Below are 22,500 nucleotides of genomic sequence, written 5' to 3'. Positions count from 1 at the left end.
CTCTCTCTAACACACACACACACTCTCATGTTTAATGATGTATGAGGTCATTAAACAGAAGCGTGTTGATGTTGTGATGCTGCAGGAGACCCACAGTGACTGCAGTAACGCTGCTGACTGGGTGAAGGAGTCTGGCTGGTTGGTGATTTTAAGTCACAACACGTCACTTGATGCTTTTTACTCACAATTCTATTCCTGTTTCTTTCACTGTAGAAATTTTAAACTGGAGGCTTTTAAAAGTGAAGGTTTTGATGAGAATGAGGTTTTAGTGTGTATCTGTGTGGACGTCACCAGTGCAGTGGAGAGAATGAAGTTTTTACACAAACTCAATAATGTGATTTTAAACTGCAGCGTTTTTAGTTTTGGGGGTGAAATCATGCAGAACCTCATGTAGCTTCCTGTAAGCATCTGTGGGTGATGGTGGAGACTCACGATCTCTGTGACATATGGAGAAATTTAAATAAAAACCAGAGACAGCACACGTGAGCTCACTGCATAGACAACACGCTCTCCCTGGAGAGATTAGAGCGATTTTATTGTTTTAAGTATCAGCTGACTTTTTTTTTAAGTGTCTTATGTTTCAGTAGGCATCTCAGACCACTGCATGGTCCAGTGTACATCAGTAAAAAGAACTGAAAACCTAAGAGCAGCTACTGGTGTTTTCATACTGCACTTTCAGAAGATGCTCATGTAGGGATTGTGTAATGTGCTCTCCCTGCCTTTGGGTGGAGCTGTGTGTTGTTTAATAGCATGTAGATGAATTTATTTTTCTGTGTTCATGTGGTGTTTGAGGGTAAACTGTGTATTTTACTGTTTTATTCTTTTTATTTTCGATACAACCAACATTTGTTTTTTTCTGGGTTCCAGTGAATTTGTCAGCCATGACTTGTTATGAATCTGTAGCCACGCCCACATTAGTTGTAATTTGTTATATGTATACGGTAAATAGGAGGTGAGTTCTGTTTCCTTGGTGAAAAGGCCGTGGCACTGCTGCTTCTACTGTAAGTGCTGCTGAGTTGGAAAAGAAGCCTATAAAAAAAAAAAAAAAAAAAGCTTCTCTGCTTGTCGTGCTGTCCTCCTCGTTCATCCCTCACACAAACACAACACCGAGACGTGAGGAGCACATCGATGAAGAAGGTTACACTCATGTTAGAGAGTCTTTTATTTGTTCCTGGAATTGTTTTAAACTGGAGAAGCAGCTTTTAACTCCCTACAGCAGTGATGGGATTTAATAAAGCACAAATAAAACCATTTCTGTAAACAGTACACTCTTAATGTCACAAGAGACTTTAGCAGATCTCTGAAAGCTCTGGAGATAGAGATGGTGGAACTCCAGCATTCGGAGGCCACAGGAAATCGAGGGCATATTGAAGCCCTCAAAAAAAAAAAAAAAAAGCCAAAATGAACGACCTGCTGGACACTGCAGTACAGGGGGCGCTGTTCCACTCACGCTTTAGAAGCGTCACTGAGATGGATGCTCTTTCTAAGTTCTTCTTCAGTTTAGAACAAAAGAATGGACAGAAACGTTTCATGCATGCTGTGGGAGCAGAATCAGGGGATCTTGTGTCAGAGTCTTCTGAAATTCACCAGCAGACAGTCAGCTTCTACTCGAAGCTGTATAGCAGTGAGAGATCAGGTAGTGGAGGAGAGCTTCCTCAAGAACCTGCTAAAGCTCTCAAAGTCAGTGGCCAGCGAGATGGACAGGGAGCTGATTTTACACTGCATCATCTCTGTGAACTCTTTAATTTTAAACCCTGATGTTCTACAGGACTCCGTTCTGTTCACATAGAAACTGTTTTTCACACTTCTACTTACTGCTCCAGGTTCAGTCACTGTTTGTGCTTTTAAAACGTATTTTAATGTGATTTTTACTCTTCAGTGTTTTAAGTACGTCAGTACGTCTGTACAACTGTGACTCAATCAGAATCTTCTCCAGACAAAACAATGCAGGATTCTGCTAGATGTTAATGTGTATGAGAGTGTGGGGGAGCTGAAGATGTTTGAGGATGTGTGGTGTCGTAGAGAAGCTCTGTGTTCTGTAGTAGAAAAGAAGTGCACTTTACACCAAAACTGGACTAAATGATCACACACACACACACACACACACACACACACACACACACACACACACACACACACACACACCTGATTCACTGGAAATCTTTTCCTCCTTCACCATCAGCACTTATTTACACTTATTTGTTTGTGTTATGCAAAATTTCTGTACATTATTCTAAAGTAAATATAGAAACATTGCACACACACACACACACACACACACACACACACACACACACACACACACACACACACACACACATTTTACAGTCAATATTTGGACACCTGACTTTTTCAGCCATATGTTCTCCTTTTGATGCAGGAGTATGAAATTTTCCCTTTACTTGAACTAGGAGACCCCAAACCTGTTCCATCATCATGATGCTCCTGTGCACAAAGCAGCTCCATGAAGACCTGCTTTCCATGGGTTGGAGTGAAAGATCTCCTGCTATAGAGCTCCAAACCTACTAACTACTGATGAATGTGAACGCTGACTGCACCCCAGGAACCTCCTCACCTTCTCACCTACATCACCACCTGACTTTACTAACACACTTGCAGATGAATGAACCTCCACAAAACCTAGTGGAACATCTTCCCAGAAGAGTGAAGCTCACATATGTGAGACACATACCAAACTAAAAATAAATCTTTAATTAAACAACTAATTTATCAGTCCACACACACACACACACACACACACACACACACACACACACACACACACACACACACACACACACACACACACACACAGGTTCAAACGTGCTCAAACATACACGTAACATCAGAAGTTATCAGAGCTGTAGGTTGGAGTTTGTTACCATGGTTATAGAGGTGTGTATTAAGTGTATGTACTCAGTGGAGGGGAAGGTGTGTCATGGACTCCTGATCCTATAGCTGTAGGTGTGTGTGTGTGTGTGTGTGTGTGTGTGTGTGTGTGTGTGTGTGTGTGTGTGTGTGTGTGTGTGTGTGTGTGTGTGTGTGTGTCTGTAAACATGAATGAGAAAGTGATTGAATGTATTTGAGATATAATGATGTGAAGGATGCTGGTTTATAAGAAGAACCCAAGAGGAACTCAGTTCCATCTGAACCCAGAAGCTGTCAGTGCTCCTCATATATATATATATATAAGGCTAAAACCCTCAAGTGTCTGATCAGTCTTTGGGTTATTGCTGATTACTGTGTGTGTACAGTGTGTGTGTGCAGTGTGTGTACAGTGTTTGTGTGTACAGTGTGTGTGTGTGTGTGTGTGTGTGTGTGTACAGTGTGTGTACAGTGTTTGTGTGTGTGTGTGTGTGTGTGTGTGTGTGTGTACAGTGTTTGTGTGTACAGTGTGTGTGTGTGTACAGTGTTTGTGTGTACAGTGTGTGTGTGCAGTGTGTGTACAGTGTTTGTGTGTACAGTGTGTGTGTGTGTGTGTGTGTGTGTGTGTGTGTGTGTGTGTGTGTACAGTGTGTGTACAGTGTTTGTGTGTGTGTGTGTGTGTGCAGTGTGTGTACAGTGTTTGTGTGTACAGTGTGTGTGTGTGTGTGTGTGTGTGTGTGTGTGTGTGTGTGTGTGTACAGTGTGTGTACAGTGTTTGTGTGTACAGTGTGTGTGTGTGTGTGTACAGTGTTTGTGTGTGTGTGTGTACAGTGTTTGTGTGTACAGTGTGTGTGTGTGTGTGTACAGTGTGTGTACAGTGTGTGTACAGTGTTTGTGTGTGTGTGTGTTTGTGTGTACAGTGTGTACAGTGTGTGTGTGTACAGTGTTTGTGTGTGTGTGTACAGTGTTTGTGTGTACAGTGTGTGTGTGTGTGTGTGTACAGTGTGTGTACATTGTGTGTACAGTGTTTGTGTGTACGTGTGTGTGTTTGTGTGTGTACAGTGTGTGTGCAGTGTGTGTACAGTGTTTGTGTGTGTGTGTGTGTGTGTGTGTGTGTGTGTGTGTGTGTGTGTGTGTGTGTGTGTGTGTACAGTGTGTGTACAGTGTTTGTGTGTGTACAGTGTTTGTGTGTACAGTGTGTGTGTGTGTGTGTGTGTGTACAGTGTGTGTACAGTGTTTGTGTGTACAGTGTGCGTACAGTGTGCGTGTGTGCGTGTGTGTGTACAGCATTTGTGTGTACAGTGTGTGTGTGTACAGTGTGTGTACAGTGTGTGTACAGTGTTTGTGTGTACAGTGTGTGTGTACAGTGTGTGTGTACAGTGTGTGTGTACAGTGTTTGTGTGTACAGTGTGTGTGTGTAGTGTGTGTACAGTGTGTGTGTACAGTATGTGTGTGCAGTGTGTGTGTGTGTGTGTGTGTGCAGTGTGTGTGTGTGTGTGTGTGTGTGTAGTGTGTGTGTGTGCAGTGTGTGTGTGTGTGTGTGTGTGTACAGTGTGTGTGTGTGTGTGTAGTGTGTGTACAGTGTTTGTGTGTACAGTATGTGTGTGCAGTGTGTGTGTGTGTGTGTACAGTGTGCGTGTACAGTGTGTGTGTGTGCAGTGTGTGTGTGTGTGTGTACAGTGTGCGTGTACAGTGTGTGTGTGTGTGCAGTGTGTGTGTACAGACTCTATATGATTGCTCATTATTTATTTTTTTAAATCAAGAACTTATCAGGAGTTTAGCATTTAGCTCTGCGTTCTTCATGGGTTCTTCTGCATAATTAATGAGATGTTCAGTGAAATGAAATTAAAAGAATGTAATTTGAACAAAGTTTCAGAATTTATTTTATTTTATTATTATTTTTTATGATTATGATGAAGGGGTTCCACATTTAGTTCACTGGGACATAAAGGCTCCTCAGGGGTTCTTTAAGGAAGGAAATGAATATTGTTCGGTTCTAAGAGAATAAATACGGTAAAGATGTAGATGTTGAACATATGTTCCGCACCTGAAAGCAAACAGCTTTATCTTATCACACAAGTCATTAGAACCAATCGCTTCCATAACCTACATAAATTCCACGAAGTAAAGGCATGTTGCTCAATGTTCACCAGTTTCCCAGTAACACCATGATGTTCCTGAGACCTACTGGAGCCTTACATTCACTGACCACTTTATTACGAACACCCACACATCTCTTCATTCCTGTGAGTGATCAGAGAACAATCAGACAGATTTGAGCAGAAAAGCCCTAACCCTAGATCTCAGAGCCCTCAACACATCAGTTTTTACTCCAGGAGCACGAATCCAAGGCTACAGTTCCACACAGAACCATGAGTTCCTGGAAGCTAAGAACCCATTAATGATTCAGTGTTCTCCTAAAGAAACTTGTATATCAAGTGAGTGTTAAAATAGTTCTGCTCGAGGATTATACACTCTTAAAGGTTCTTTAAAGAACCCTGCAAAAAAGTGATTTTTTTTAGAATTTTAGAGTAGAACTTCCAAGTCAAGTTTATTTCTATTTCACTTTTCACAACACACATCGTCTCCAAGCAGCTTTACAGAATTTAACAGTAAAGGTGAAGGTGTGTGTTTATCCCTGATGAGCAGCATGGAGACTGTGGTGAAGGAAAAACTCTCTTAGATGTTATGAGGAAGAAACCTTGAGAGGAGCCAGACTCAGCTACACAACACAACACAGAGCTACACACAGAACACAGAGTTACACACAGAACACAGAGCTACACACACACAACACAGAGTTACACACACAACACAGAGTTACACACACAACACAGAGTTACACACACAACACAGAACTACACAACACAACACAGAGTTACACACACAACACAGAGTTACACACACAACACAGAGTTACACACACAACACAGAACTACACAACACAACACAGAGCTACACACAGAACACAGAGCTACACACAGAACACAGAGTTACACACAGAACACAGAGCTACACACACACAACACAGAGTTACACACACAACACAGAGTTACACACACAACACAGAGTTACACACACAACACAGAACTACACAACACAACACAGAGCTACACACAGAACACAGAGTTACACACAGAACACAGAGCTACACACACAGAACACAGAGCTACACACACAACACAGAGTTACACACACAACACAGAACTACACAACTCAACACAGAGCTACACACACAACACAGAGTTACACACACAACACAGAACTACACAACTCAACACAGAGCTACACACACAACACAGGGCTATACACACAACACAGAGCTACACACACAACACAGAGCTACACACAGAACACAGAGCTACATACACAACACAGAGCTACACACAGAACACAGAGCTACACACAGAACACAGAGCTACACACACACAACACAGAGCTACACACAGAACACAGAGCTACACACACAGAACACAGAGCTACACACACACAACACAGAACTACACAACTCAACACTGAGTTACACACACAACACAGAGTTACACACACAACACAGAGTTACACACACAACACAGAGTTACACACAGAACACAGAGCTACACACACAACACAGAGCTACACACACAACACAGAGTTACACACACAACACAGAACTACACAACTCAACACAGAGCTACACACACAACACAGGGCTACACACACAACACAGAGCTACACACACAACACAGAGCTACACACACAGCACAGGGCTACACACACAACACAGGGCTACACACACAACACAGAGTTACACACACAACACAGAGTTACACACACAACACAGAGTTACACACACAACACAGAACTACACAACTCAACACAGAGCTACACACACAACACAGGGCTACACACACAACACAGAGCTACACACACAACACAGGGCTACACACACAACACAGAGCTACACACAACACAGAGCTACACACACAACACAGAGCTACACACACAACACAGGGCTACACACACAACACAGAGCTACACACACAACACAGGGCTACACACACAACACAGAGTTACACACACAACACAGAGCTACACACACAACACAGGGCTACACACACAACACAGAGCTACACAACAGAACACAGATCTACACACACACAACACAGAGCTACACACACAACACATAGTTACACACAGAACACAGTGCTACACAACAGAACACAGAGCTACACACACAACACATAGTTACACAACAGAACACAGAGTTAAGGACTAAAGTAGGTGTCTAAAGTAAAGTGTATCATGTGCATCTGAGTGCAAACAGTGCAGACAAAAGACAGTGTGGGACAAAAACACACAATAGTGCCACCAGTAAAACTACTGTATCTGTTCTACAGTCCATTATACAATAAAGAACCGAAAAAGTGTTCTGTACAGGTTCTTTATGTTTTTATAAGGTCCTTTATGGGTTCTTTTTATTGTTTCAACAGTTGATAGAACTGAATTTAATTACTGAATTCATGTGTAATAATGATGATTATAGTGTAATTATAATGTTTATTAATGAGTAATAGTGTTTATAATAAAGTTTAATATTGAGCAGTAATGAGTGAATAGTGGGCGTGTCCCAGCAGGTGTAAAGGGGATGATGGATTGGAAGGCAGATGAGGCAGGTGATTAGGAAACACCGATACGGTAATAAACACTGCTGTGTTTGCTTTAGGTTACACATCTACACCCTCTCTGACACGCTGTGTAATCTGGTGGACTCTTGGAGTTTGTTTTAGTTGTAAAAAAGAAAATGAGTGTAATGAAGCTATAAAAGACTTGTGACCTCTAAAAACGTGAATTTCAGCATCACTGCTCGCTCAGGTGTGTCCTACCCCAGGTACTGATTCTTATTCACTCTTTACATCCTGCACCAATTCCCAATTATATACAAGAAAATATGCTAATGATATTCTGTGATTGCTATTAAATGTAATTTATTTAACAGAATATTAATTAATTTTAAGCAATAAAGAAAATGATCATAAATATTTGATCATGATGAATTTATGTAGAAATGTAAAAACATTTATCTTTTTTTTATTTGTTAAAAACATTTATTCAGGCGTGTGTGTGGATACACACAATTATTCTACATTATGTATAACATACAAATATGAATAAATACTATGTAGAAATGAAGCATATTTTTATTCTCATTACTGTAAATGTGTTGAATAATTTTTAAGCTGAAATGATTTCTTTTAATCCACTTATTTATTATAGTTTTATTTATTAGCTGTGTATTTTATTTCCTATTTTTATTTGTGTTAGATTTCTAATTACAAAGTTATTTAATAACCTCTCTATTAATTTTACACACGCACACACACGCAATTCTTTTCTTGCAACTTATGAAATACGTGTGTGTGTGTGTGTGTGTGTGTGTGTGTGTGTGTGTGTGTGTATCAGACATTAGAGAATGGAGGTGACGTCTCAGCCCAAAGCCTTCGCTCCATCTGAATTCCAGACTGGACTGTTTGAGTGCTGTGACGACTGTGGAATATGTACAAACATTTATTCAACTTACAGCAATTTGCGTCTAAAATATTATTATAAATAATTATACTGTAAATTATTATAAATTATTGTATTGTAAATTATTATAATTGTGAATTATATTATTATTGATTTACTTTTTATGCACCACTGTGTAAATTTGGATTAAATTTCTGATGTGATTTCTGGCTGAAACACGTGAATCTGCACGTCTTCACTTAGTTAACCAGGAAGCGCAATTTTATAAAATTAAATGTGTGTGTGTGTTTGTGTGTGTGTTTGCGTGTGTGTGTGTGTGTGTGTGTGTGTGTGTGTGTGTGTGTGTGTGTGTGTTTGCGTGTGTGTGTGTGTTTGTGTGTTTGCGTGTGTGTGTGTGTGTGTGTGTTTGTGTGTGTGTTTGCGTGTGTGTGTGTGTGTGTGTGTGTTTGCGTGTGTGTGTGTGTTTGTGTGTGTGTTTGCGTGTGTGTGTGTGTGTGTGTGTGTTTGCGTGTGTGTGTGTGTTTGTGTGTTTGCGTGTGTGTGTGTGTGTTTGTGTGTGTGTTTGCGTGTGTGTGTGTGTTTGTGTGTTTGCGTGTGTGTGTGTGTTTGTGTGTTTGCGTGTGTGTTTACTCGCCTCCTGTTTATAAACACTGTTATTTTTAAAATGCTACAGAATAAATCATTAATCTTTGGGTACCGAATGCTAAATTATTTTTCTTTACAGTTATATAATTATTACTTACATATAATAATAATTAAAATGTATATGTCACTGAAGTATTTAAATGTGTGTGTGTGTGTGTGTGTGTGTGTGTGTGTGTGTGTGTGTGGCAGGTATGTGTGGATATTTCTGTCTCTCCTGTCTGGGATGTTCCATTGCTAAAGATATGGGGGAGTGCTGTTTATGTGGACTGGGAATGCCCATGCGCAGTGTGTACAGAACCAAATACAACATCAAGGTCAGTCACAAGGTCACACAGAACCACCACCATAAACCTGACCTTCAGGAAAGGAAACACTCAGTTATAGCGTTCTACACAGAACCAGATTGTGATTGGCTGGAAGTTCAGGTGTGAATAGTGGATTGTGATTGGCTGGAAGGAGTTCAGGTGTGAATAGTGGATTGTGATTGGCTGGATGTTTAGGTGTGAATAGTGGATTGTGATTGGCTTGAAGTCCAGGTGTGAATAGTGGATGGTGATTGGCTTGAAGTTCAGGTGTGAATAGTGGATGGTGATTGGCTGGAAGTTCAGGCGTGAGTAGTGGATTGTTCAGAGTTAAACCACTGCTTATAAACACCTGTAACCATAGTAACATCTAGTTCCATTTCCATCCAGAGTGAGACGGTGATTGTACACATTTCCTAATGATCTCACTGATCTCCATGGAGGATTCCTGCGTGTGGTGGAACGTCTATAGTAAATACGGGGATTTTCATCAATAGCACAAAATGAATTTGGAAAAGTGGAAAAAAACCCTTTAAATTACAAAACAGAACAAAAAACAGCACCAGGAGTTCATGCGATGGCACTATTTTATGTGTGTGAGATTTGGAGCAGCAGAATTATAGATGTAACGAGATTTTCCAGCATTTAACTTCTCCAATTCCAGGAAGTGACGTAGTAGAATGTAATCCGCAGCTAAGTGTGAGGCCTTAAGCCATTATAATGCTCTCCACTTCACCATGGGACCTTCATCACCTCCACATCACCCTGTAACACCTCACACCTACACCTGGATCATCACTAATACATCATTATTCATGAGATAAATGTGAACATTCTGTTTGTGTTCTGGTTTTAGGGTTCGATGTGTAAAGATTTTATGATCAGTAACTGCTGCTTACCCTGTGCTACCTGCCAGCTGAAGAGAGACATCAACATGAGGAAGCAGCAAGGAATCTTCTGAGCTCAGGAGGTGAGCTGAGAAACACACATACAAAATATCTACAATATCCAATATAAAAAATACTGAATATACACACACACACACACACACACACACATTACAGTTAGCTGATTTTTTTTTCAAATCTTTTTTTTCCAGAATCCCTTCATCCCTGAAGATCAAACTGAGCGGAGATGTTCCTCGTATCGTGTTCTTTATGAACAGAACTGTGTTTAAAGTGTAAATGTGTGAAAGATTTAAAGAACAATTATAATGAATTTTACATCTACAATGTTTTTGTGTGTTTCTTAAAATACTACAGTTGTTGATGTACACATTCACACACTGCCCTGATGAATGGATTCTGATTGGTCAGAAGGTGTTGATTAGCTGTTTAACAGCAGCTCTGACAGAAGAGCAGGTCTTTTATTAATGCTCTCGTTCTTGTACTCTATCGTTTCCATAGCAACATAAATCAGATACATTTTTTTAACTGTAATCAAGGACACTATATTTATGGAAGGAGTCTCCAGTGTCAAACAAGTATTTCTGACATCTCCAGGACAGAGGAGGATTTTTAGAGCGGCGTGATGTTCTTTCTGTCTTATAAACGTCTAAAGATGTGTTTCAGCCCCTTCTTGAAGGCCAGGCCTGCTCGTTAAACTGCTTATTCTACTATTCAGTTCAATTTAAACCTGTAGAAAAAGTAAGTTCAATAAAAAAAGAAAAAAAAAAAAAGCGAAACAATGCTATTGATGCTACAGACACGTTACTGAGCTTCGTTATCAGATCAGATTGGATCATTAAAATGATATTTCTTGTCATATAGATGATTTTGAAACGAAAACTTATGTATAATATAACAGGTATAAATGTTATGGTTCCTCTTGCAGAGCTCAAAGAGGGTTCTCTACAGATCTGCTGTTTGAGCTGATAAAGTAGGTACAGAAATGTAGATGAGGCTACATAGAGGCTTGTAGATTTACACAAAGGTTTATTCAGACTTCAGGTGATCTTCACATGCTTTGTCCATGTTAACACAACATGAGCCTTGAAACTCCAAAATGTTCACGATGAACACACTTGTCACAGACGTGGTGAGAATCCCACCGCTCAGGAGAGGAATAACCGAGACGACTCGCTGACTGTTCTATTTTATAAAGCGTCCTTTAAAAGTGACTCTGTAAAGCGTGACCTGGCGGTGGCGTGATGTTTCAGGGGTGTCTCGGGTTATTGGGACATCTGGGCCTCCATGGCCTGTGCCGTCCACTCCGGTGCTGCCTGGCTGATCTTCTCTAGCAGGTTGTTCACCTGGAAGCAGAGCGACTGGATCTGTTTGTCCCAGGTGGGCAGCGGCTCTCGAGCTGACCAGGAAAAAAAAACACAGGTCTTGTTCTCCTGAAGAAAAATTCAGATAGAGATACTGAGTGCAGAGGAGCAGGTTAAAGAAGATCAGACTTACTCTCAAAGTGGACGATGCCATCTATCTGGTCGATGAAGCCATTCATACGACCCTCTGTGATCATCTGGGAAGCGATTTTCTCCGCCTGGGTACAGAGTTTCATGAGCAGAGTTTACTTTACTTTACACTGTCTAAAAAAAACATGTTTAAAGTCCAGGATTCCAGAGACAAACTTATAAAGAACATCATTTTATATCACCACATTATCTGTGTTAAGCTGCTTTGACACAATGTTCATTGTTAAAAGCTCAATACAAATAAAAATGAATTAAATTGAATTTATTTACATTTTACTCACCAAACAGCTTTTAAAAACAGGATTCCTACACATTTTTCATAGTTTTTAAATATGAAGTGTGTAGACTTAAGTGTAGACTTCCCCATATTTAACATCTGAAATTATTTTTAATTCCAACTATAACGTGTTTTACATTACAATATCTGATGTATGTCAGAGCAGAATCTCAGATTTTTTTCCCATGTGTTCAGTCTCCTGTAGGGGGCGCTGTACCGTCAGGGCAACTGCTGTCTCACGACGTAACAACCAATCACAGATGTGCAGATCCAGTCTAGTGCTGAACTTTTGGCAGCGCTGAGAGTCTGCTCCTAACTCCACAAAAAAAAAACCCTTTTGGCCGTGTCCACACCGATACGTTTTAAAGAGCCAGACTGTAAATAAACGCCAGGCGGAAATAACGTGGGTGGAATTGTCTCACGTTTTGCTCGTGCACGGTACAGGGAGGTGAGCACTTTTCACTTTTGAGGAAAGATTGTAAATGGAGATGAATGAAGAGCATATTTAGGCATTAATGCCTTTTTTTTAATGTATAATAATTTAGACGTTTGTTATATAATATATAGTTACAAATTCTTAATTTTATATTTTAGAAAACCGAATAAGGCAACAGTGTGGAAACACAAATACTTTTGAATACTCAGTATCTTATTCTAATCCAGACCTGGACATCACTCATCACATTCTATACTCTTTTATACAAAATACGTAGGAACCCTGTAAAACACAAACACTAAAAACCTGTATTGGTTTGGATGAGACTTTTAAGCTGAAAGAGCTCATTATTTTGGGGCTGCGAGACTCCTTATGGATAATCTGTAACACTGTTTAAGGGCTAAATGATCGCATGGCGCAGGCTGCAGATTTCTTTTTTAGATTAATGCATACATATTCTTTCAAAATGAAAAACCAAGATAACTGAAATGAAACACTTAAACATTACTGCCTGTAATCAATGATCAACGTCCAACAGGAGCTTATTGCAGTTGGCATAGAGCACAAAGACAGGCTTAAACTTATCAGGCATTCATTTCTCTTTATCCAATCTAAATAAACATTCAGTCGTACCTTTGCAGGTGGAATCTCCAGAAGTGCACCCAGCTCCTCGAACGTGATGTTGTTGTATAGTTTGCTAGCAGAGAGCAGGTTGTGTTCAATAACAGCTCGATCCAGAATACTCGAACCTGTGAAAAGATACAAATCACTAAAGTCACAAAAAACACACCATATTCCACACTCATGCTTATATACACACACACACACACACACACAACACTTTCCAGGTCACATGACTCCTCAGTCTGCATGCAGCACTTTAAAAAAAAATCCTGAACCGTACCATAATCACACTGTATATGATTTATTTATTCAGTTTTCTTCTCTCTTCACTCACCATCTGCTGTGGTGGCTTTCTGATGGGGCATCAGCATAGCAGCAAACTCCTGCAGCTGGTTCCCCCGGATGATCCTATCCAAGTACATCTTCTCGAGAATGCCGTACGCTGCCAGCTGCTGACATCGCTCATCCTTAAACAGCGTGGCCAACATTCGAGACCTCTGCTGCCCTGAGGAGCGATCAGAGTCGAGTCAGCCTACAGCGAACCCCTATACGCATGCGAATAAAGCGCTGATGTCTTACCTGCCGAGGCCAGAATCGTGCAGTGCAGAGCGTGCTTTAGAGCCTCCAGGCGCTCGCTCTCGTGCACTATGGATTTGTAAGAAAGCTCGTTATAGCGCTGGGCTGCTTCTATAAACTTCCTCCTGTAGTCCAACACTCTGGCGTAGCACACCTTTAAAATAAAGCATCAAAATATTTACAATTACCAGCACCTCACAGAGCAGATTCCTCATTCTGATTCCATCTCATTTTATTGTTTTCCTCTCCAGTTCATCAAATGTATCTTCTGCTGTTTATCAAAATCACCGTGTTCACCACATAGGTTCCACCACCACAAAATAAAACATGTACAGGATGACGTTGCAAAAGATATTAAAAATAAAGCCACTTTATTTGTTAAACGTAAACATTTACAATGTAAAAAAAAGGATATGAATAAATATAAAGCAGGTAAAAAAAATGTTTTCATATATTTTAAGAAATCAGACGTAAATGTTTTCAACTGCTGGTGTGAAAAACTACACAGAAAAAGGCTATACTAATCTGTAGGGTAAGAACCAGGAGTGCACATTAACTACACCTGCTTTAACTCCAGCCTGAAATAACTGTATGGTTTATTAAAACACCACACACACACACACACACACACACGCACAGCAGGATCTGTAAGTGTACTTGGTGCACCTTGTAGTGGATCTGCAGCTGCTCGTTGGTGGACTCGTTCTGCAGTAGTGAGGCACGGTTAATGTAGGCCTCAGCCTGAACCGGATCATCATCCTCCAGATAAAGCCGAGCGATCTTCAGGTACGTGTCTAACTTGTAGTCGACGTTGTACTGTCTAAGAAGAGAGAGAGAGAAAGAGAGCAGTAGGGAGAAAGGTATAAATGACAGGATTGTATAATGTGATGGGTTACACCACATTAGGGCCGTAACCTCTGGTTCCTTTATGCTTTTTAACGAAGACTTACTTCTGTCCTGTCTCGAGAGGAATGCCCACTAAAACCTGCGCAGCGTTCCTCCAGTCCTCTTCCTTCTCATATATAGTTGCTAAATGCTGTCTGATTGACGCCACCTGCAGGAGATGATCATTTAATGCATTATTTGTCATTACATAAACGATCACTGGTTGATATTGTATTAAATGTGCTTGTTCTAATAAGATTCTATTTCAGTTCAGTTGGTCTACTGTAACTAAATAAATGATTTTTTAAAAAGGTCTGTCTATCGCTGCTATAACACAAGAGAGAACAGAAAATAACCCGTGTGTGGTTCATTCAGTCATTAAAAGCTATTAAAAAGGGAAAAACTCTTTAAGCTGTGAAGTCAGTTACTCACACTGATCTTCATGTGAAGAATCTCAAATAGCTTCTTATTCACTACACATGCTCACTACAGAGGGAACCTGGGGAACAACATATACAATAAAACCTCTGAACCTCACCTGCTCTTCAAAGGAGATGACTCGGGGTTGGATCTTCTCGAGGGTAAAGTGGTAGACGGATTTGGCGGTGCTGTCAGGTAAACTTGGAAGATGTGTGCAGAAATCAGTGAGGAGCTGCCGGGATATGACCAAACTCACGTTCTCATTGACCACTGCACAGAAAAAAGTATGAGAAAAGAAAAAATAATCCTTCGTTCAAGAATCAATAATACAATGTAGAGCAGTGTGCAAATGTCTGTAATAGTTAAAAAAAAAAAAAAAAAAAAAAAAACTGAAACGAAGCAATTATCGATCATCTGCTCGCCATGAACAGCCTGAAATTCATCGGGGTGAGAGGTGCTAGAGTCTGTTAAGCGTGTCAGAAAGGGGTGTAAACTATTGAGCTAGTTATGATTGGGAGGGGGGTGTATACTTTTTCACACCACACGTTATCTCTTTTCAACTGTGCTGTGTTTGAGAACTTACTGGCTTCCACAAACGCTTTCAAAGCCTCCAGCTGCTCTGTATCAGTCAACTGAAGAGCTTTCTCCAAGATCTGGCGATACCTGGATTAAAAATAAAGAAACAAAAAGAAAAGAAAATAAATAAATACATGTTTAATTTCACTTCCACGTGAAACGTGTTGAGAAACGTGATCTGATTCTGAACGTGATGTATTCACACAACAGCCAATAGCAGCTTCATGCCACACACACTGCCAAACCCCCTGCACAATCCAAACACAGCAACATATGGAGTTTATAACGTGTTTTTAACAGCTGTGGAGGCTCTACAAGGTAACGTGATGCCTAGTGCGTGTTCTTTTCATACGTTATTTGCGTATGTCAGAGTGGCCAATGCCAACAGAGCGCCTCATGGATTCAGAATGAAATGATGAAAGCGTCCTTACTGATAGACATGAAGTATAAACACGGAACCGCCATCAGTGTGATGAAAAAGAAAGTTACATGAGCACTAAGAAACTCCACCTACTTCACGTGTATAAACTAGTGATGGGAAGATCGGATCATTTGAGTGACTTGGTTCTCTGAATCTTGTTCATCAAAATAGACGAATCCTTTTTTGAGTCATTTGGTTAATTTTGTTCCTCAACATCATAGCATATGTAAGAGTCACGTGACAAAATGATGAACGACTCGGACCAGAGGATTCTTGACCTGAACTACTCGATTCTGTTTGTGTACATAAACTATGGAGATTTTGTGATGCTTTGCTCATGCACATCCAGTAGGAAATAAATAAATGACTCTTTGAGTCGACTCATTCACATTAAAGACTTGCTCAAAATGAATGAATAGTTTATGAACAACTCATCATTAATATAAACTCCAGATTAAGGCTGCAACTACTAACTGATCAAATCCATAATGAAATTTGTTGTTGACGGATGCCGTTATTGATCAGTTGAGCTGCTCAAGTTAGGGTTTAACGTGACGGCAAGATAACAGCCGCAGACAGTACAGGATCAACCAGCAGCAGGTCAACAAAGAAGACTGTAACCTACAATTTACTGAAGTTAAGATTGTGTGGGATGGAGGTACCACAGTGAGGGTGGTGAGAAGAAAACAATCTGGTGTGAGGGATGCAGGTGGAACATCAGCACGGTGAGTAAAAACTCTATAATCCTCATCACGTGTAAAAGGTGTAGTTTAATGGTGTTAATGGTGTAACTGTGTGTTTGTAACTTCAGGAAAGTCGCACTGGATCTGCTCTGTTGTGACTCGCGAGCATCAGGTCACGTGATCAGTTCACTCACGACATCGTGATGATTCAATTAAACCGCTGCAAACAAACACTAAATCTAAACACAGCAAATAACCGCAGCAGTAAACGAACTCACTGTTGTTTTGAGCGAACGTTTATGCTTTTTGTACACCGATGCATATTGTTTTCTTTAATTAAACGAAGTCTGTTTGCTTGCTGCATTTCTCCGTTTCATTCTATTTTTATAGCTTTTGTCTACACTGTTTTTAAACGTGATTTACTGCGACTTTACTACGTTTAAACACTTGTTTTCGTGGTGTGTATATTTAATTTATGCATGTATTATTCAATTATTACACAAAATTAAATGAATGATATTCTGGCTGCTTATATATTCACAACTATACAAAATGTCTGTGTATTTTGTAAAACACAAATTGTCAAAACAATGTATTATATTTTAAATGAATATTTAAAAGCATGATTGCCAACTTGCCATCTGCAATTATTGTAGAAACAATACAAATGTTGATTTACACAAATTTCTTCACCTTTCGTACTCAAATGCTGTTTTCTTTTTTTTTACAGAAAGAAACAATGTTAAAGAAGAAATCCCACATTCACTCCAACACGCAGCACTGTAAACTCGGCTCAACTTAAACAAAAATGAATAAACAATGCATTTGCAAGTACACTTTTATACATCAATTCCCTGAATTGTGGCTTTATATAGATATAATAAAACATCCGATTAAAAGTTTTTTGATTGATAAATCCGATTAATTGATTATAAAAATAATTGTTAGCTGCAGCCCTACTCCAGACTTACTGTCACGTGGTGTGTGAGATTTGATTGGACAAACACAAGACTAGTGCAGGATGAGTCATGTAAAATATCTGACGGTTTTTAACTCATCAGTACAACTGATAATAATAATGTATTGGGTTTGAGCGCCAGATCAGTGCTATAACAACCGCATCCCTACTTCATGTCGCTTCATATAGCTGTTACAACCTACATCATAAAAAAGGATTAGCAAGCTCGTTATCCAGTCAGCACAACATTCATGCTAGCACAACATTCACATTCAAACATACATATACATACATTTATCACATTTTATAAATTAAATCCTCCTTAAACAGATCTCTGAGCTTCGCCTCAGCTCGTCTTGTCTGTATCAGAGAGCTAGCAGCCAAGCTAACCGGCAAACTAGCTAAAGCAGCTAATCAGGCAGCTTAGCCACTTCTCTAGCATTAGCTAGCTAGCGTACATCTTCGTTCTGTTTTGCACCACGACGTCGAATTTAAGCAACATTAGCACAGAATTGTACAGAATAATGAGAGAATAAACAGATTTCTCCTCACGGCACCTACTTTCCCACTAGGTCTTTGTGAGAACCGGTAGAGTTCATGAGCTGCGCGAGCTCCTGCCTCACACCAGACGCCATTTTCCTCCTAATACACACAGCCCACGTTTAGGGACGCGTCCCAAATGTCTCCTCTAGTCCCTACGTAGTGCACTGTCCACTGCCAACCTAACACCCTACCTACCAAGAAAGTGCGCCTAAGTAGTTATGACGAATCTTTTCGGGATTCGGCCTGTGTTTTTTTGACAACCGTATCAATGTACTGAGACTGTGAGAGAAAAATGCATTCAATCAATATATATATATATATATTAAAATTAATATTCAAATTACACGAACTGCTTAGTAAATACATCCTTATAATGTCGAGTGTATTTTAGTGTATTTATTCAATAGAGAAGAAGAAATTGATCGGTGTGATCAGATTAGTGATAGTGTAGTGATAGTGTATTTTATAGTTGTCACTCAAAAATGTCTTAAAAAAAAAAAACATAAAAAAACCCCAACAACATTTATTCTTCTTTACAAAATCCTTCAATGGTTTCCATTACGCGAAACAGAATGGGTTTAATGGTTTAAGGCATTCCTTAGTTATTGATAAATACATAAGAAGATAAGAATAAAAGTTAAATAACCTGACAAACTCTACTGACTCAACAATAACTTTATTAAAGTCTACACAATGGGTTCTCACAAAAATAACTCATTAAACTCATAAATACACCCAATTTATTCATGAAACGTGTAAGATTTTATTTGATGATGTTTTATTTTGGGAATAATACAGTGTGTATGAAAAGTGTGGAAACTGAGTGTTTTATGGTGTTTGAGAGACACATTCAGGGTCCTTTTGTTTGGAACGGTAACAGCTTTACACACTCTCGGTATCTGGACACTTATCTTATTTCCCTATATATCTAAAATACATGTATATTTTAACATGATTTTTCATCTTACTCTGTTATAGTAGCTTATAGTTGTTATTAATAAATAATAATAATAAATGCAAAAAAAAAGCAAACCTTTTTATATTTTGTGCTCGATTTTAGCAGCTTTTTATGGTTTAAATTATTTGATTTATTCTAAATATTTGTATTTATTTGTCTAACTACTAAATAGTAAAAATAAACAAAATAATATCATATTTATCTACCCCATTTTAATGTGTACCTATATATAGATATATAAAACACACGTACAATAAAAATAAATACATTTGACAAGTTTGTATTTACTATTTTTTTTTTTTTGTCTTTCAAGTTACATTTTTTTACTTATTTAATTACTTATAACAATTATATATATTATATATTACAAAAATACAAACTAACATGATCAGATCATTTAATCTTATATATATATATATATATATAAATCTCAATAAAAAAGATAAATAAACAAACAAACAAACAATCAAATAAATAAATAAATAAATAAACAATATATGTGTGTTTATTGATCTTGTTTTTTTTCTGCTGCTACTCGGTTGAAGGCGTCAGCGGAAGCGGCGCGGTGGGGGGGCGACAAGTTGTTTCCAATTCGCACTAAATTATATATCAAGTGCCCTTTAAAACCTGCGTCTTTTCCAGTGATGTAGGGCGCCTATGTAGTGAGTGAGGTTTTGTTTAGAGTACAGCCTGCTTGTGTCGTCTCCTATGAGGGCGGGGCCATATTATGGGCTGTTAGAGGTGAAATGGCGCTCGGCGCGGTATTTTAAACAATCTCACAGCGTTTCCTGAGAGGAGAATGTCGCAGTGTCGCAGAGTCTCACTCACCCGCGCATGAAGGACGGAACAAGAGCGTCCACATTCCCAGATCCCGGCTGTGGCAGAGATTTCGGCATAGTGTAAGGATCGCGCTCTCCGCTCCTGTATGGTGTTCAGTGTGAGGCGATGTGATGTTAGCATGCTAGTGCTAAAGCGGCTAGCGGGTTGATCCGCCAGCTGATGGCTAGTGCGAGTCCGAGTCCGAGCCCGAGCAGAGGCGGTTCCATGTTCCGTGTCCCTGTGCGGTTAAAGCTGTGCAGTTACACTCCTGTGGAGTTTGTGTTCTTCTGACACACTGAGGAGGGTTCACGCGACTCCTGCTTGTGTTTGTGTAGCTCAGGTCGCTAGCTAGCGAGGATCTCTGATTAGCCTCTGATGCTAACTTGAGGAACTTTGACAGTCGGGCTGATGACAGCACTTAGACTAGCAGTGTTGTTTACAAGAAATCACGAAATACTTCTTTATATTATGATCTAACTAACTTTATATTGTTATGCAAATTCGGTGTGTTGCTGTGGTGAATATTAAACAGGAGGTTTATGAGTTTTATTTATGTTTCTGCTGTGTTTATATTTCAGCTTATTAACGGCAGAAACGTTATTATACAGTTTATACAGTTTATATTATATTATTATACAGTTTATTACAATAGAGAATATATTTGGAATGAGTTATTTTTATCAAGGGTATAACTAAGGTTTGCGGTTCTGGTTTATTATCTATCTCTGTGTGTGTGTTTGTGTGTCTGTCTGTGTGTGTGTGTGTGTGTGTGTGTGTGTGTGTGTGTGTGTGTACAGAAGTATTTATATGCTAATAATATTAAACAGCTTCCTGTAATCCCGTGTTATTGAAGAATAAATTAGCAGTGAAAGTCATGTGATTGTGTATAAAACACACCTTCCTGCTCCATGATCATGTTCAGGAATCGAGCTCTTTCTCTCCGGGTGTTTCTGAGTGGTGTTCTCTGTGTGTTTGTGTGTGAAACCCTGTGAGATTCAGATTCAGACTGGGCTCTGTGCTGTGGTTTCTGTGCTTCATACCCGCACATGATGTGATGACGAGGTGAAAATGGCGGATCTTTCGAAATCCAAGCCCCGGGCCTGAAATAGAAAACACAAGCGCAGGGAACGAGTCACTTTTCAGAATTATTTACGACTGTGTACAAATCATTTATTACCTTTTGCGTGTATATTTATCACCTGCTGACTCTGTAGATCCTCAGCATGAAGCTCAAATGTGGAGAAAGTGCGCTGTGTTCCAGACAGAACACTGAAGTTCAGTCGCTTTTGCGCTCCGAGGCCTGGAAATGCGCCGTCTTTACTTTATTTACACACAACACACACACACACACACACCTGATCACATAAATCACATAAACAATACCACTTAACCCTGCTGCATGCGTGGATTTGTGTATGTGAAATTACCCTGCACTTAATCTTTTCTCTTTATTATTATCTTTTTATTGCTTTACATTATAATTAACTTTAATATCATATTGCATGTAGCTGTGTTCTCCTAATGTCATCTCAACAGCAAGCAGGTTTTAATATATTCCTTTATTTATTTTTTTATTTATATATAATATATGATATTTATCTCTATGTAGTGTTTAGTGTGTGTGTGTGTGTGTGTGTGTAAGTGATTAAAACAGTGTGTTCTACGCTTAGGGTTGTGTTATTCATGTTTTGGGTTGTAATACACTGTGGACAACATTGTGTGGACACGAGCACAAGTTTGGTATGTGCTTCTTTTTGAACATTCCCTTTCACATTTATTCCCCATTTACTGTTTTTTTTTTTTTTGTTGTTGTTGTTTTTTTTTTACCTCCACTCTTCTGGAAAAATGTTCCACTAGGTTTTGTGGAGATTCATTCAGCTGCAAGGGTGTGAGTAAGGTCAGGTAGTGATGTAGGTGAGGCGGTGAGAAGGTCAGTGTTCACATTCATCCCAAAGGTGGTCAGTTGTGATGGAGATCTTTGTGGAGATGACTTTGTGCACAGGGGCTCATGTCGCTGGAACAGAGAAAATGTCACACAGCTGCATGAACACGTCTGATAGAATTGTGTGTACAACTTTGTGTTTTGGTGATGAAGCACATATGGCTGGAAAAGTCTGGTGTCCCAATACTTTTGGCCGTTGTGTAAATGCGTTTAATGTATTAAAAAAAATTTTATATCATCTCAGTGTTTCCAGTGTCACACAAAATATATATAATTGAAGGTGTTGAAGCTAAAACATCTACAGTATTACTGAGATTATAGTAACTAACTGTCACAAAAAATATTATATAATAACAATCTTTTATTTTGTTTTTATTTGTGGGGTTTAAAAGTAACCCTGATCTACATAATCACTGTAAACATCTCTGGTGTATCGATCACATGTCGACCATCCAAATAAAAGATAAGCTCAACATCAGTCACTTTATATGAATGAACACATCGTTGTTACTGTCTGATGGATGAATCTGTGCTGTATGACCATATATGGTAAAGATATTTAACATCTTGACCCACTTTAAGCTTTACAGGTGAGTTGTCTTAAAATGCTAAAGAACGCAGGTGTATGTGTGTGTTTCAGTGC

At 39.3% G+C, this 22,500-nt stretch overlaps 3 protein-coding genes across 6 annotated transcripts in view; 2 read left to right on the top strand and 1 right to left on the bottom strand.

Annotated features, from left to right (window-relative positions):
• The first annotated feature begins 7,400 nt into the window (after positions 1–7,400).
• Positions 7,401–11,207, top strand: LOC310741276 (placenta-specific gene 8 protein-like). Of its 2 annotated transcripts, XM_083568902.1 has the most exons (5): positions 7,401–7,735; positions 8,308–8,402; positions 9,208–9,332; positions 10,177–10,290; positions 10,420–11,207. In XM_083568902.1, the coding sequence occupies exons 2-4, from the start codon at positions 8,318–8,320 to the stop codon at positions 10,279–10,281; spliced, it is 315 nt and encodes a 104-aa protein (XP_083425028.1). In that variant the 5' UTR covers positions 7,401–7,735; positions 8,308–8,317; the 3' UTR covers positions 10,282–10,290; positions 10,420–11,207. The 2 variants fall into 2 exon arrangements, with proteins under 2 accessions (XP_083425028.1, XP_083425027.1); XM_083568901.1 differs by having other exon boundaries at positions 10,177–11,207.
• Positions 11,208–11,234: 27 nt separating this feature from the next.
• On the bottom strand, positions 11,235–18,304 carry cops4 (COP9 constitutive photomorphogenic homolog subunit 4 (Arabidopsis)). Of its 2 annotated transcripts, none has more exons than XR_014537914.1 (10): positions 18,157–18,304; positions 15,541–15,620; positions 15,076–15,227; positions 14,603–14,706; positions 14,319–14,472; positions 13,656–13,806; positions 13,411–13,581; positions 11,892–13,201; positions 11,723–11,837; positions 11,235–11,624 (listed from the first exon to the last, which is right to left on the bottom strand). XR_014537914.1 is itself a non-coding variant. In XM_083568893.1 (10 exons), the coding sequence occupies exons 1-10, from the start codon at positions 18,228–18,230 to the stop codon at positions 11,491–11,493; spliced, it is 1,221 nt and encodes a 406-aa protein (XP_083425019.1). In that variant the 5' UTR covers positions 18,231–18,304; the 3' UTR covers positions 11,235–11,490. The 2 variants fall into 2 exon arrangements, 1 of the variants encoding a protein (XP_083425019.1); XM_083568893.1 differs by having other exon boundaries at positions 11,723–11,807; positions 13,086–13,201.
• Positions 18,305–19,685: 1,381 nt separating this feature from the next.
• Positions 19,686–22,500, top strand: part of lin54 (lin-54 DREAM MuvB core complex component) — a 10,241-nt gene continuing 7,426 nt past the window's right edge. Inside the window, exons 1-2 of one of the 2 annotated variants that reach the window (XM_083568881.1) lie at positions 19,687–19,995; positions 22,498–22,500. The exon at positions 22,498–22,500 is cut by the window's right edge and continues 734 nt beyond it. Coding sequence is in view for 1 of the 2 variants with exons in the window: in XM_083568880.1 (XP_083425006.1) it covers positions 19,931–19,993 (63 nt within the window). In the remaining variant the exon portion in view is untranslated. Of the gene's footprint in view, positions 19,996–22,497 lie in introns of both variants that reach the window. The other variant, XM_083568880.1, reaches the window with a different exon arrangement.

This window comes from Silurus aristotelis (assembly GCF_946808225.1).
Source record: "Silurus aristotelis genome assembly, chromosome: 18".
Taxonomy (NCBI): Eukaryota; Metazoa; Chordata; class Actinopteri; order Siluriformes; family Siluridae; genus Silurus; species Silurus aristotelis.
The sequence above is the reverse complement of the archived record's forward strand: the minus strand, read 5'-3'. Positions and strand labels throughout refer to the sequence as shown.